This window comes from Tachypleus tridentatus, chromosome 13 (genome assembly GCF_004210375.1).
Source record: "Tachypleus tridentatus isolate NWPU-2018 chromosome 13, ASM421037v1, whole genome shotgun sequence".
Taxonomy (NCBI): domain Eukaryota; kingdom Metazoa; phylum Arthropoda; class Merostomata; order Xiphosura; family Limulidae; genus Tachypleus; species Tachypleus tridentatus.
The window spans coordinates 117,521,034-117,535,067 of record NC_134837.1 but is presented as its reverse complement, the minus strand read 5'-3'; the positions used below and the strand labels follow the sequence as shown (position 1 = coordinate 117,535,067).

At 37.2% G+C, this 14,034-nt stretch overlaps 1 protein-coding gene across 1 annotated transcript in view; it reads right to left on the bottom strand.

Moving 5' to 3' along the window:
• Positions 1 to 8,742: 8,742 nt before the first annotated feature.
• The window catches only part of LOC143239294 (inaD-like protein), a 36,961-nt gene continuing 31,669 nt past the window's right edge, over positions 8,743 to 14,034 (bottom strand). Inside the window, exon 9 of the mRNA XM_076480223.1 lies at positions 8,743 to 9,880. Coding sequence (XP_076336338.1) covers positions 9,616 to 9,880 — 265 coding nt within the window. The 3' untranslated portion in view covers positions 8,743 to 9,615. The remainder of the gene's footprint in view (positions 9,881 to 14,034) is intronic.

The following is a 14,034-nucleotide window of genomic DNA, read 5'->3' as shown; positions in this document are numbered from 1 at the left end:
TATTTAACAACATCAATACCCAAATACCCACACAGTGAAACAGCCCTCGTATATTTAACGTCTCTCTTCCAGATATTCGGCGAAGTTACTAGATGTTTGTGACGTTAGTTAGAACATTCTAGGCCTACTTTTTACAAACCTTTCAATCTTAACGTCACGCGTTCTTTAGTTGACGTCTAATTTAGAACTTCGAAAAATATAGCTTACAACACTAATTTTATGTTTTGTTACAAGCGTAGGACTAGATCTTTGATTTGCTCTTGTCAGGCTTAACGGTGAGGATTGAATTTTCTAGAAACTGGTCTAACTTAGAGACAGGAGGGCGGTTTTTTTAGGGCGTAACCAGACGCGAACCAGGGAACCTGAGACACACAGGTTAACAAGTTATCAGCCAGACCGTTGTCGGTCCTCGGTTATCAGGTGTTTCATGCTTCATCGTTGTTTTCACCTATAAAATAAAACTCAAAGCTTAGGTTTGTAGAGAAAAGTGGATCGGCAGTCGTTGTAAATAAGAATAAACTTTGATAAATTTAGCATTTTAAAAGTCAGAAGGAATTGTCGTCCTCAGATAAATGCATATTTCTGGGCTAACAGTAACCTAGAAAACGGGACATTATATTGATGTATTTTGTTTTTAATTTGTCAATGTACCTGGTGACAACAGCGTGACATAATGTATTACGTCACAATAAGAACAAACTTTAATATCTAGGATGTAACACACAAACAATTTAAACATTAAAAATGTTGGTTTGATTTTCAATGTTTTAGTGCACTTGTTTGCTAGAGAATGGTGCCAATACGATGATGACTTTAAGCTTAGAAAGTTTACAAAAGCAATTGTAAAATATCTAGAATGTTCGCGAATGTTAATAATCAAGACACTTAACGAAATATCTAGAAATAATAACATATTGTAAATACGAAAATCAGTGAATAATTGCGTCAATGATTGAGATGTTTGTAAAGTGTTTAGATCAGTGACAGTTATCGTGTATATTGTTACTTGATCAATTAGTCGTGAACTTGTATAAGTAAGTTTATTTTTAATGTTAGTTGTTCGTACCGTTAACGAGTAAGTTTTACTGTGTCGGTATTAGGGTATTGATGTTAAATACCCAGGAGGGTCAGGTACATTTGACCTCTAATTAATTGAAGATACAACAAGCTCCATAAAACCTGATGTAATTATAACACTGGTTTACAAAAAAAATTTTTTGTCTGAGGCAAGAATGTGAATAGGTGTTTTTTACTAATTTGGGTGTGCTGAATTCAAATTTATAAACAGTTTTGCTCTATCACCTCTAGTTTTCTGGCTTTTAAATAGTCTCATTTTAGTATATACAGAGTATATACGTACTTATTTCAACAGTTGCAACAGCTTATTACAGATAAAACAGGATAGATAAAGAACATTGACGGAATAATTATACTTGGATGACACAATGTACACAATTCATAGTACCGCAGACAGTTAGAAGTGTGTTTTCTTAGATGATCTGGTGTATTTTGCCTCCGGGATGTCACGTAAGAGCATCCAGCAGAAGTCTCCCATCATGTTGGGGTTCCACTTGCCTTGGTAGTTGCTCTCCATCTTTGTAATGTCTTGGTGGAATCTTTCTCCGTGCTCATCACTCACTGCTCCAAGGTTTGGAGGGAAGAAGTTGAGGTGGGAATGGAGAAAATGAATTTTGAGTGACATTCGGCATCCCATATCCTTATAAGTCTTTAGCAACTTCTCAATACAGGCTTGGTAATTTGGTACGCGTGTGTTACCAAGGAAGCCACTACAGACTGACTTAAATGCTTTCCATGCTCTCAGCTCCTTTAAGGTAAGAAGCTCCTCAAAATCAGTATCCTTCAGCACTTCTCGGATTTGAGGTCCGACAAAGATGCCCTCTTTGAGCTTAGCAGCACTGAGACCTGGGAACACAGTAGACAAGTGTTGGAAGGCAGCACCATTTTTGTCCATGGCCTTCACGAAATTCTTCATCAAACCAAGCTTGATGTGAAGAGGAGGAAGAAGCACCTTCTTCATGTCAACCAGAGGATTCTCTTTGACGCTGTGTTCGCCAGGAACGAAAGTGCTTCTAGACCCCCAGTCTTTCTGCTTGTAATGCTGGGATACAGCTCGACTATCCCAGAGACAGAGAAAGCAACAGTACTTGGTAAAATTAAATCATATGTAAGGCAATAATAATTATGTGCGTCGTTGGAAATTGTAATACAAATATATACCCAAAAGATTGTGTAACACAATTGTCGAGGGACACCAACCTACTGCGCTGACTGCCAGTGCACTACTGGCTGTTGATTGAGACGTGTTGGCTACGCTTAACTGCCAAAATCCGTCTTGATATATAGCTATATATATATATATATATAATGTAATGCTATCACTTACATTTATTGCATAATAACTAAAAAAAGAAGACATAAGTCACACAATATTAGAAATTAACCCTGAATGCATATACGCCTTTATGTACAGTATGTGTACAAAATGTACAGTATGCATATCTAAAAAACTAGAGGTGATGAGTAAAAACGGATTTCAAATCTGAATTCAGCACCCCCAAATTAGGTTAAAACAGCTATTTTTGTGCTTGCCTCAATTTCTTTGTAAACCAGTGTAATTAGTGAAACTCTCCTATATAACTACCATCGATTTAAATTAAATGGCTACTCCATTATTAGACATGACAGGAAGGATAATAGAGATCCAAACAGAGGTATTTTATTATTGTATAAGACTGAACTTATAGTTCAGGAACTTAGTATCCCTTCCAGCAATGAATCTATAATTATTAATGTAAAAACGCAAAATCATACAGACGTTACTGTGGCGGGCATCTACTGCTCGCCTAGTACAGTGTTAGATGTAAATCTATTGAATATATTGTATAATAGCAATTCTAATCTTATTATTATCGGCGACCTAAACAGTAAACATATAGCATTCAACTGTCGAAGTACAAACGCAAATGGCAATATACTTTTTCAATTTTTAGATGAATCAAACATGACTTTATTAAACGATGCGACACCGACACATATCTCGTACGCACACGGCACCAGTGAAATACTGGACCTATGCCTGTGTTCGTCAAATATGAAGAGCAAATTCGTAAATTTTCATGTTGATCACGATATAGATAGTGACCACCTCCCAATTTGGTGTATCTTCAATCTCACCCCCCCACTTAAATAAAATCATAGTTAAAGACCAACTGAATTACAACAAAGCCAATTGGCCAGTTTTCCAAACCATATTAAATGAAACCTTACCTCCCGAAGTACTACATATTGCCGCGGATGCATCAGATATAGGTGCATACTGTCATATCATCTCTGAGTGTCTAAAACATGCAGCCAACAGTTCGATACCGAAACAAAAACACTTCACAACAACTCATTCATGGCAACCACATAAAGACATAATACACTTAATTAAAGACAGACGTATACTCCGCAGACAGTACATTCAAAATCGCAACCCCACACTTAAAACACAGATAAACACAATAAGGAATAAAATACGAAACTTAATCAGACAACAAAAACAAGAAAACTGGGATACCTTCTGTTCCGATCTAAATCACAAAACTGATCCTAAACAATTCTGGACACACTTGAAAAGATTTACAAATAGAGGAACAACAAACACAGTATATCCACCACTGGAACTGGATGGAGAAACAGCATACACTAACACAGAAAAAGCCGAGATATTTAAAAAACACCTAGAAAACACGTTCAAGACACATCATGAACCAGACATGAACAGATACTTTTGTAATACAGTTACAAACTTTATTGATCAAAACAGAAGCATTTTTACACCTAAATTTCCAGTCAACACTATTACACACCAAGAAAAAACAAAAGACTGGAGCACTCATCAACTGATAAAACATATCACTGTAACAGAAGTCGTAACTGCTATTAACAACACAAAAAACAAAGCCTCTGGAGAAGATGGTATTCAAGCTATCCTCCTAAAACAAGGCACTCAGAGATTATATGAACACCTAACAGCGTTATTTAATCTCTCACTAACAGCAGGATATATCCCCGTTTTTTGGAAGGAGGCAATAATATTAATGTTCCAGAAAGAAGGAAAGCTAGCGAATAAACCAAACAACTACCGCCCGATTAGCTTAACCAGTGTATTGGCAAAGTATTAGAGAGGATAATTAGTAATCGTCTGTCAGTTTACTTAGAAGAAAATTCAAAATTACCAGAAATTCAAAACGGATTTCGAAAAAACCGCCAAACTACAGACCACCTGATTCGACTTACAGAATCAATTACCGACAGCTTCAACAAAAACGAATGCACTGTAGCTTGCTTTCTCGACATTGAGAAAGCTTTTGACACAGTGTGGCATAATGGTTTACGTCATAGATTACTTGAAATGGCATTACCCCAGGAAACTATTCGCTGGCTGTCCAACTTCCTGGAAAACAGAATGTGTAAAGTAAATGTAAATGGGGCCCACTCGGGGTCCTTTTCACCCGAAGCATGAGTCCAGCAGGGAGGGGTTGTTAACGAGTAAATTTCTAATTGTTCGTTTGTTTTGAATTTCGCGCAAAGCTACACGAGGGTTATCTGCACTAGCCGTCCCTAATTTAGCAGTTTAAGACTACAGGGAAGGCAGCTAGTCATCACCACCCACCGCCAACTCTTGGGCTACTCTTTTACCAACGAATAGTGGGGTTAACTATAACGCCCCCACGGCTGAAAGGGCGAACATGTTTAGTGTGATGGGAATTCGAACCCGCGACCCTCAGATTGCGTTTCTGTTATAAATGAAAACATAATTCGTGAAATTAGGCCTATGAATGATAATATTCTGTAACAAACGTTAGGGAAGAAATAAACTGATGCATCACTGTTACGGCCTAGGCCTTTCATTATTTTCACACAGTAATTAAACAACATTCCGAACAACAGAAGACATAGAATATGATACAACACTACAAACGATATGCCATAAATCATGTTATTTTAATTCTCTCTTGCTTCATTGCTTACTGGTTTCTGTCTCTTACTCCTTCCACCCCCACAATATTAACGTTATTTGAAGGGTACATGGCTCTTTCATTTAGAATTTAGTGAAATTTCTAACGTGATTCTTTGAAACAAACAATAATTATATAATTAATTACCTTCCTAGTATTTTTCAGCATCAACCCTGTAAAACCAACTGTACCAACTGACTGTTTAGCAACTTTTTTCTTACTCTGTGCAACTACACAATCTAATTTTTATTATACTGACGTCTTTTTTAAAAGTATTTTATAAGTGTATTACCTACATATTTTGCATGTGGAAGAAAGCGTGTTACGCAAATAAAAAGAAAACGAACAAAAGCAGCAACAACTAGTTGTACCCAAGGTATAAACATAACCATATACCACTATCATTTTATTGCTGTGCTATAACCTTTACTGTCGTAAAATATGCGATTCATCGCAGAACACTTTTTCATTTTCAGCTGAGGGAGGGAGGGAAGAGGGGTGTTAAAATTGTGTCACTCAATCACTATGTTCGTATTATTAGCCATGGACGCGGAGGGTGTTGCTGACTGTTTCCCCTCCTGCTGAGCAGTTCTTGACTAGGGATTACTAGCCCATACCATGTGATGTTATTCAGGTTAAATGTACGAAACACAGAAATACTAAAGACGTCCTGTATATCCTTGAACGCAGGTGTTTGTGAACAAAAGGTGTACGTTTCATAAAAAAAAACACGTTTAATGCAGATATATGTTTGTAAATATAGACGTGAAATGTCTTCATATTTTCAGTAAAAAATCGTATTCAATATAACTGACGGGCTGTAACGAAATACAAACAATGTCTCAGTTCTCTCTACTTTCTCGTCTAACATTAATACCTTACAGCTACGCTGGATTACCACGACACAGTAGAATATATAATATGTTACTTAGTCACGTCGAATTTTACCTACTGACGTTCCTACTGTAGCGTTCTCGTGCTTCCAACACTTATTAAAAATCTTGTATTATTCAGTCTACTTTTAATATCCGTTCACCACATTCCAAACCCTGTTTAAGCCGATGATAATTTTTGTATGGTCTTAAACAGGTGTTTCTGTCAGACAGCACGATTTCTACAACAGGTAAGCCTTCTCGTCAGTTTTACTTGCAAATCGACGCACGATTCTATCTGGTCAATTAAGAGGAAATCTTTTTGTAGAAAAAAGCTGAAAGACAACAGTTAGAATAATTTTTACACTAATGTTTTATATATTCGCTCATAATTTCAAGCTACGTTCCTAGATTTTTAAAATCTATTTCCAGTATATACTTTGATACGGTTATATCCGATTATACTTTTCAGATAAAACCCATTAATTTAATTCTCATAAATTTTTTATTTAGAGTGGTTTGGTTATTTCTAGTGGGATTGACCATCATATTATAACGCCCCAACGGCTGAAAGGGCAAGCATGTTTGGTGCGACGGGGATTCGAACCCGCGAACCACAGAGTACGAGTTTGTTTGTTTGTTTGTTTGTTTGTTTTGAATTTCGTACAAAGCTGCTCCAGTGCTATCTGTGCTAGCCGTCCCTAATTTAGCAGTGTAAGACTAGAGGGAAGGCAGCTAGTCATCACCACCCACCGCCAACTCTTGGACTACTCTTTTACTCAAGAATAGTGGGATTGACCGTAATATTATAACACCCCCACGGTTGAAATGGCGAGCATGTTTGGTGCGAAAAGGATTCGAACCCGCGACCCTCGGATTACGAGTCGAACGCCTTAACACGCTTGGCCATGCCCTAATATTGAGCTTATAGAAGATTTATTTTACCTGGAGGACCACAGATTGAGAACTATTAAATAACAGGTAAGGCAACTAATTAAATAGCACCCTCCACCAACTTTTCAGCTACTCAAGTCTGACGGTCTCAATGTGTGGAGCACGAGCTAATTGCAATAAGTCACTAGATGTAAAACCTGGCACACTAACCAGAAAATGATGCCCGGTCCTGAAAGTAAAAATATTTCACTACACGTGAGAGGAAATGTTTCGTAATTTATATAATTTTAATGATATAATTATAACTGTTGGTAAGGTAAATAAGTCATGAATATAAATTACCTGGAAATATGAGTTAATGTTAAACTGAATGATAACTGGCTTTCCATGACGCTTCGCCATGTTGATGTTTTGTTGTTGTTTTTAGCTTTAAGCGCCATCTCAACAACAGCAGCTCCGATGGTAAATATCTAAAAACGTTTGTTGTTGTTTTTTAGAGCAAAACCACATCAGATAAGTTCAAGCATTAGGCTGTCTGCTGCGTCCACAGCAAAGAGTCGAAACTAGGATTTTAGCGTTATATGTCCATAAACTCACTACTCTGCCAACAGGAAACGAATATTTAAAAAGAATTTTTCGTGAAAACTGAACAGAAGTAGTTAAAATATGGTTGGAGTTTGGTTTTATGATTTAAAACGTAATTGGTTTGTTTTGAATTTCGCGCAACTCTGCACGATGGCTATCTGCGCTGGTTGTCCCTAATTTAATAGTGTAAGACTAAAGGAAAGGCAGCTAATCATTACCACCCACCTCTAACTCTTGGGCCACTCTTTCACCAATAAACAGTGGTAATGGCCATAACATTATAACTCCCCCACGGCTCCTCGATCATCGGATTACGAGTCGAGTGCCTTAATCACCTGGCCATGCCCGGCCGTAGAACGTAATAATAATACCATGAGAAACGACGGACAACGAAGTTATGTAGGCGGTGTGTAATATTATAAAAAAACTATGGGCTGGTTCATGTGTATCTCTTATATCACGTGCTTTAACTAGCATATAACGCCTTACTGCTGAAACAGCGCCACTACCATCTGTGTTAAGAATGAACTATAGTGAAGTTTTTTTGTGTTTTTTTTGACGTGTGAAAATATAATACAACAGTGGAGAAAAGCTTTATTTCACAAGTTATTCAACACTGTTCACACCCAGTGTAATAAATGATAAATATTTAAACCTTCTAGTTCGTGAGACGGGGCTCGAAACTGGTAAAATTTAATGAGCAGTTAATACAGCCTAACGTTCATCATTATTTACACTAACCTCAGGCCTTGGTTCAACAAAATGATGTTGTTTTGGTTAAAAGATCCATTTTTTAATCACAGTTTATTACTAACCCTTTGGAAGTACAGCAGATCTAAAGTTATCTCAAACCAATCTAATCGACAAAAAGTCTTACGATGTATTCGGTTTACCATTACTTGTGCTTTTCAGTTAACTTCAGTAAAACTACGAAATATGATGGACAGCTACAAAAATACCAACACCAGTTTCCTCTTCTGTAAACTAGCAAAACTACAAACACGATTAAGCCATCAGTTACCAAAACTACAAATATGAGTATGTTATACAAAAGATTTTGGTTTTAAATATTTTACACAGATGGCAATCGAGTAAAACTGATAAATAACAACAAACAAGTTGACGAGGGACTTTTTCAAATTTATATGGTCTTAAAAAGTGATTTTTATCTGTTTACTTCTTTACAAACGCCAGCGAGAGGCAGATATAAGAACATTATTTTTACATGAAACACCTAAAAGAGGAATAAAGTTACAGGTGTCCCAAAAGTCCGCATGTACAACCATTCTATTTGTTTTAGTTAATACTTATTTACCTATTCTTCAAATAAATGAAAATATATATCAAAATAGGTGAATATCAGAAAAAGTGTTTATTACAGAAGAGAGCATTAAAAGTCGAAGAGTTGTTAAAGTTTGATAGTTAAACTTGTTATGAATGCGGACCTTTGTGGTACTCTGTATAACAAATCTTTTTATACAAACTTAATGACATAATGGTAACCAATTTATTCCCTTTAAATGCAGTTTATCTTGGTACGCTCACAAATACATAACTATCTTTAAAAACACACACGCAATAGTACAAACTCTGATTTCGTGTCTTCCAAGATAGCATTCAGATTTCTAAAACGAGCAGAAAGAGAACAGTAAAAGAAATACCAGTTCAATGTTAATTAAAAGCTTCATCACAGATGATACACTTATGAACATTTAATATTTGACTTTTTTATATTGCTCAGTTTCTTAACATATCGAGTACCTGTCAGAGGTCAGAGAGTCATAAAAATTACTTAATAAAAAAAATTTATAAAAATTCAGTGAAAGTTATTAAGGCTTGTTACAACCAGTTGTGACGTCAACGGAATTTTCACGAGCCACGTGATTTGGGTCGTCCACTGTAGAGAAATGACCTAGGAGCAACCATAACAAGGACAACGATTTTACTATCCACCAAAATATTGTTTCTGACAACGAGTTTCTGGTTTTATGGTTATTGAGCAAGGAAGAATAATTTTTTGAGGGATGGAGTTCGATAGGGGTAATTATCTACAACTGTCAATATTTTGGATTGCTTTTACATAGCCCGTGGTCTATGCTTCCCAGATTTCAATAGCTTTATTTGGACTGTGACAGTTTACAAAGTTATCGGTGTACAGATTCAGCCGTTTCTAGGAAGGTACTAGAAATAAAGTTACATACTTTCTTGATGTTAATACCGTCTGATCATCGGGTAAGTGGTTAAAAACTGGTAACTCTGATGCTAGGTAAAAGTGGGTTTTCTGATCCATTGTTGTTACAACTTTCCAAATGATGACATTCGATTTCTTCTTCGTCTTCGGTGTTTTCCGTTACCATGAGACCTTTAGCGTCTTCTGTCACTACACTGAGTCGAGATTTACGAAGACTAGGATTTGGACTGTTTTCATGTGAAGAGCAGGTTCGGTCTAAACAAATGGCACTGCTAGGAAATCCTAGGTTGGTTCCTTGATGACCAATGGGCAAACTGAAATAAGATAAAGAGCCAATAAGGCAAAGGAGAACAGATTTGGGTGTTTCCTTGCTAACATCGATTGTCAGGATATCAGTTTAATAACGTTCAGGTTAGGTTAATATGTTTATATTTGTGATTTGATTTTCACGCATGTCCCTTTAATATGGCCTTCTGATTACGAAGACCCGTTCATCCTCTGTACGACCAATCAAACAATTTAAAATATTTTTATCTCACGGTGAAATAAACATCTAGTTAGTTTCGTGATATTTTCACAAACGGTAATCTGAGCCAGCTAGCCAACCAGCAAGTTAAATTTAGAATCTTTCAAAGAAGTCCAAAACAAACAAATGGTCAATTTAAAACTGTTTTAACTCCCATAATAGCCTGAAAGAGGAGATTGGACGGGTTACTGCTTAAAGCTTTGGTCGTCGGAAAGTTGGAGGTTCGAGACTTGACTACACCATAACACTATGTCCTTGAGGAAAACACTCAAGACTGCTTATTCGATATACTGAGCTATATAATAAGTTAGTTTGTTTGTTGTCCAGTACAAAGATATTCAAAGCACTAACTGTGTTTTGTCCACCGCAGGTATCAAAACCCGATTTGTAGCATTGTAAATCTTCGTATATGAAGCTGAGCCAACAAGGAGGCTATTTTATAAATTTAGACTAAACCCACACATCCAACTGATAAAAAAAATCCATAATAATAATAAAATTAATAATTTCATTTTAAGTCCCTAAACCCTAAATTGTTATATATTTATAATGAAAGGTTATTCAGGCCCGGCATAGCCAGATAGTCAAGGCGTTCGACTCGTAATCCGAGTGTTGCGGGTTCGAATCCTTTTCGCACCAAACATGCTCGCCATTTCAACCGTGGGGGTGTTATAATATTACGGTCAATCCCACTATTCGTTGGTAAAAGAGTAGCACAAAAGTTGGCGGTGGGTGGTGGCCTTCCCTCTAGTCTCAGACTGATAAAGTTAGGGACGGTTAACGCAGATACCCCTCGTATTGCTTTGTGAGAAATTCAAAAACAAACGAACTGACATTGGTCTTAGCGTTTTTACATTCAAGGGTTAACGAAAGATACGAATAGGATAATAGAAAATGGCTTTTGTAGAACGACTTTAAATAAATCTAACAATATTTGTGTTCAAGTCAAGTGGATAAATTATTTGGTTTGTTTGTTTTGAATTTCGCCAAAATCTACACGAGGGCTCTCTGCGCTAGTCGTCCCTAACTTAGCAGTGAAAGACAAGAGAAAGGTAGTTAGTCATAACCACCCACCGCCAACAAAATGGTTACTCTTTTACCAACGAATATTGGTAATGACCCTCACATTATAACCCCTCTATGGCTGAAAGGATGTGATTGTTTTGCGGAAACGGGATTCGAACCTGCGACCCTAAGATTGTGAGTCAAGCACTTTAGCCACCCGGCCTGTAGATAAATGGCTTTCAATAAGAATGACAATAATCATTCGTTACATATTATACACACATACACAAGTTTGTAGTCGAGCCACTGGTACCTCTTTTATTTAATTTACATAATCAACGTTGATAAAGAAGCTAAAAACTTATGTAAAAATGCTTATTTTGAAGATATAAAGTTGTTTTCTACCTTTCCAGGTCACAAAGTTCCACAAATCTGGACATTCCAGAAGAGGTGGGTTTGTTTGTTTGTAATTAAACACAAAGCTACATAATGGGCTATCTGTGCTCTGATCAGCACGGGTATAAAGACCCGGATTCTAGAGAAAGGTAGGTTTGTTTTCAAATACGGTTAAATAACAACGGAAAGTTTGATGTGGAAAAGTTTGATATAACGTTGCTCATTCCAAGTTGACTGCCAACTGGTGCGAAACTGAGCCTTCAATATGGGAAAGTCACGGCAGTGATAGTACCAGAGCATATAGATTAGCTGTGATGTCAGCGAACTCGTTCCACGAATACTGGTATGGAATGGTATCTAAAAAACTGGACAGAAATGGAAGATGAGGACAAATGGGCCAGTTGTTGACTATCGACGTGAACAGGGTAAGAACTAATGTTAAGCGATTCCACGGCCACTAGAGAGCTAAGGGAGTCAGATTGTGATATTCACACTGAAATGGCATACAAATCAACAGTGAACACGGAAACTGTAGAGGGAGATCCAATCACTAAGCCACAACAAGCCAGGGCAGAACCAACAGAGGCAGCTGATTTCTAACCATATAATAGTTAGAAAAAATTTTGGCAAACAGAAAATAGTACTTCCAATAGGGAGTATTTGCCTTCGTATGATTGGTCCAATTCAGTCAGTTGTACTTGGATACGTAGGTCAAAAGGAGACATGATAGACCATCTATGCCAAAAGAGAAAGACACAACTCCAGATGTAATGCTTTGGTAAGGCCTGAAGTTTGGTGGAATATTTTAAAGAAAGTTGCAAAAATTAAATGACTGGTGAAGTGTAGAATAACCCATGCAAAGTCAAAGCTCCAGATGATGAACAGGGTCCAATATCTTCAAGACACAATTTCTGGGAAATCCATAAGCTATATACCCATAGTCCAGTTTCGATTGTATCAAGTCACAAAAGATATTCATCACAAAACATCGATCTACTTTCCGAGAGGTGGAAGAGAAGACACAGAGGATGTCTGGTGCCCTTGTACACTCAGGCACCATAGGAAGAATATCACCATCGAGACGAAGCTTAAGGCCAAGGTGTAAGCCCAGCTGATAGCAAAAATGAACACAACGAATTTTCAAAAAAGAGAAAGTGAGCCATTGTTGTGGTCCACCCCAACAAGCAAGTGGAAGAAGACTGAAGCTGTGACTCAATAAACCTCATGTTTGACAATTGACAAGAAATGTGGAAGTCGTCGACAAAGAGGCCGTTTGCAACAGTAGAAGTTGTTAAGTAATAGCATTAATTTTAATACTTAAGACATAGCCCTGAGGGACTCCACGTTCCTGTGTGAATAATCGGAAAATGATTGAACTTGCAAGGATTTGGAGTCGCCTGTTAAATGAAAAGCTACAAATAAAAATGAGTAATTGATCATACAACTCATATGAATGAAGGTACCATGATATGCCAAACCTCCAAGATCAAATAAAACAGAAACAAGACGCTCTCTCTTGAGGAAGGCTTCACTAATCGAGGTGTCAAGATGAATCATTTGGCACCCAGTAGAACAATGTCAACGAGAACCACATTGGGCGGGTGAGAAGAGGTTGTTTTATTCAAGGAACCAAATAAAACGCTCATTAACTATCCTTTCCAATACTTTACAAAGGTAGTTAGTAAAATCAATTGGACCATTATTAGAAGGAAGGTATCCCTCTTAGACTCTAAGAAAGTACAACAGCTTTGCAGTAAGCATTAAGAAACACATTCTTCTGTCACATCTGGTTAAAAACAACCAGAAGAAGAGAAGAGATGCACAAAATATCTGGCACAGCATTTCGTAGTGAATCTTATAAGGTTCAGCTGATGTGCTGCCAGACAAATAAAAAGGAAGCTTAACTTCAACCAGTGTAAATGGGCGATTGTAATCATAGAAATTATCTGCTCAAAAGAAAAGATGTGATTGCTCGGCCCGAGACTTGATGGTGGGAGTAGTAAAAAAGAAGTGCTGGAAAAACAAAGCTGTGCCTTAGAGAGTACTGGTGTACCATATATTATTAGGCATTCATGATCGAGAAGGAAAGGGGGTGGAAGCATACTTTCCATTCATGTTCCAAATCTTGTCCCAAACAACTTTGGAACTGGTAATAAAAGAAATGCTGACGGTAAACTTAATTCAGGATTCCCTTTGGCTTTGATGTTTGACATGTCAAGTATGGACATGGGCACGCTAGAAAGCAATGTGGTTGGAAAGAGTGTGAACCTACAAAAGGTATCTTAAGCCCATTTCTGAGTATTCTGTGCCTGATAACAGGTAGAGGATCACCAGTGACGAGGATACCAGGAAAAACATGTGAAGTTATGGAGATAGAATGAACAGCTGTTTGAATTATGCAACGAGGAAAAACATGAAGTTACGGAAATAGAATGAGCAGTTGGTTGAATTATACAACGAGGAAAACATGTGAGGTTACGGAGATAGAATAAACAGCTGGTTGAATTATACGACCAGGAAAAACATGTGACGTTATGGAGA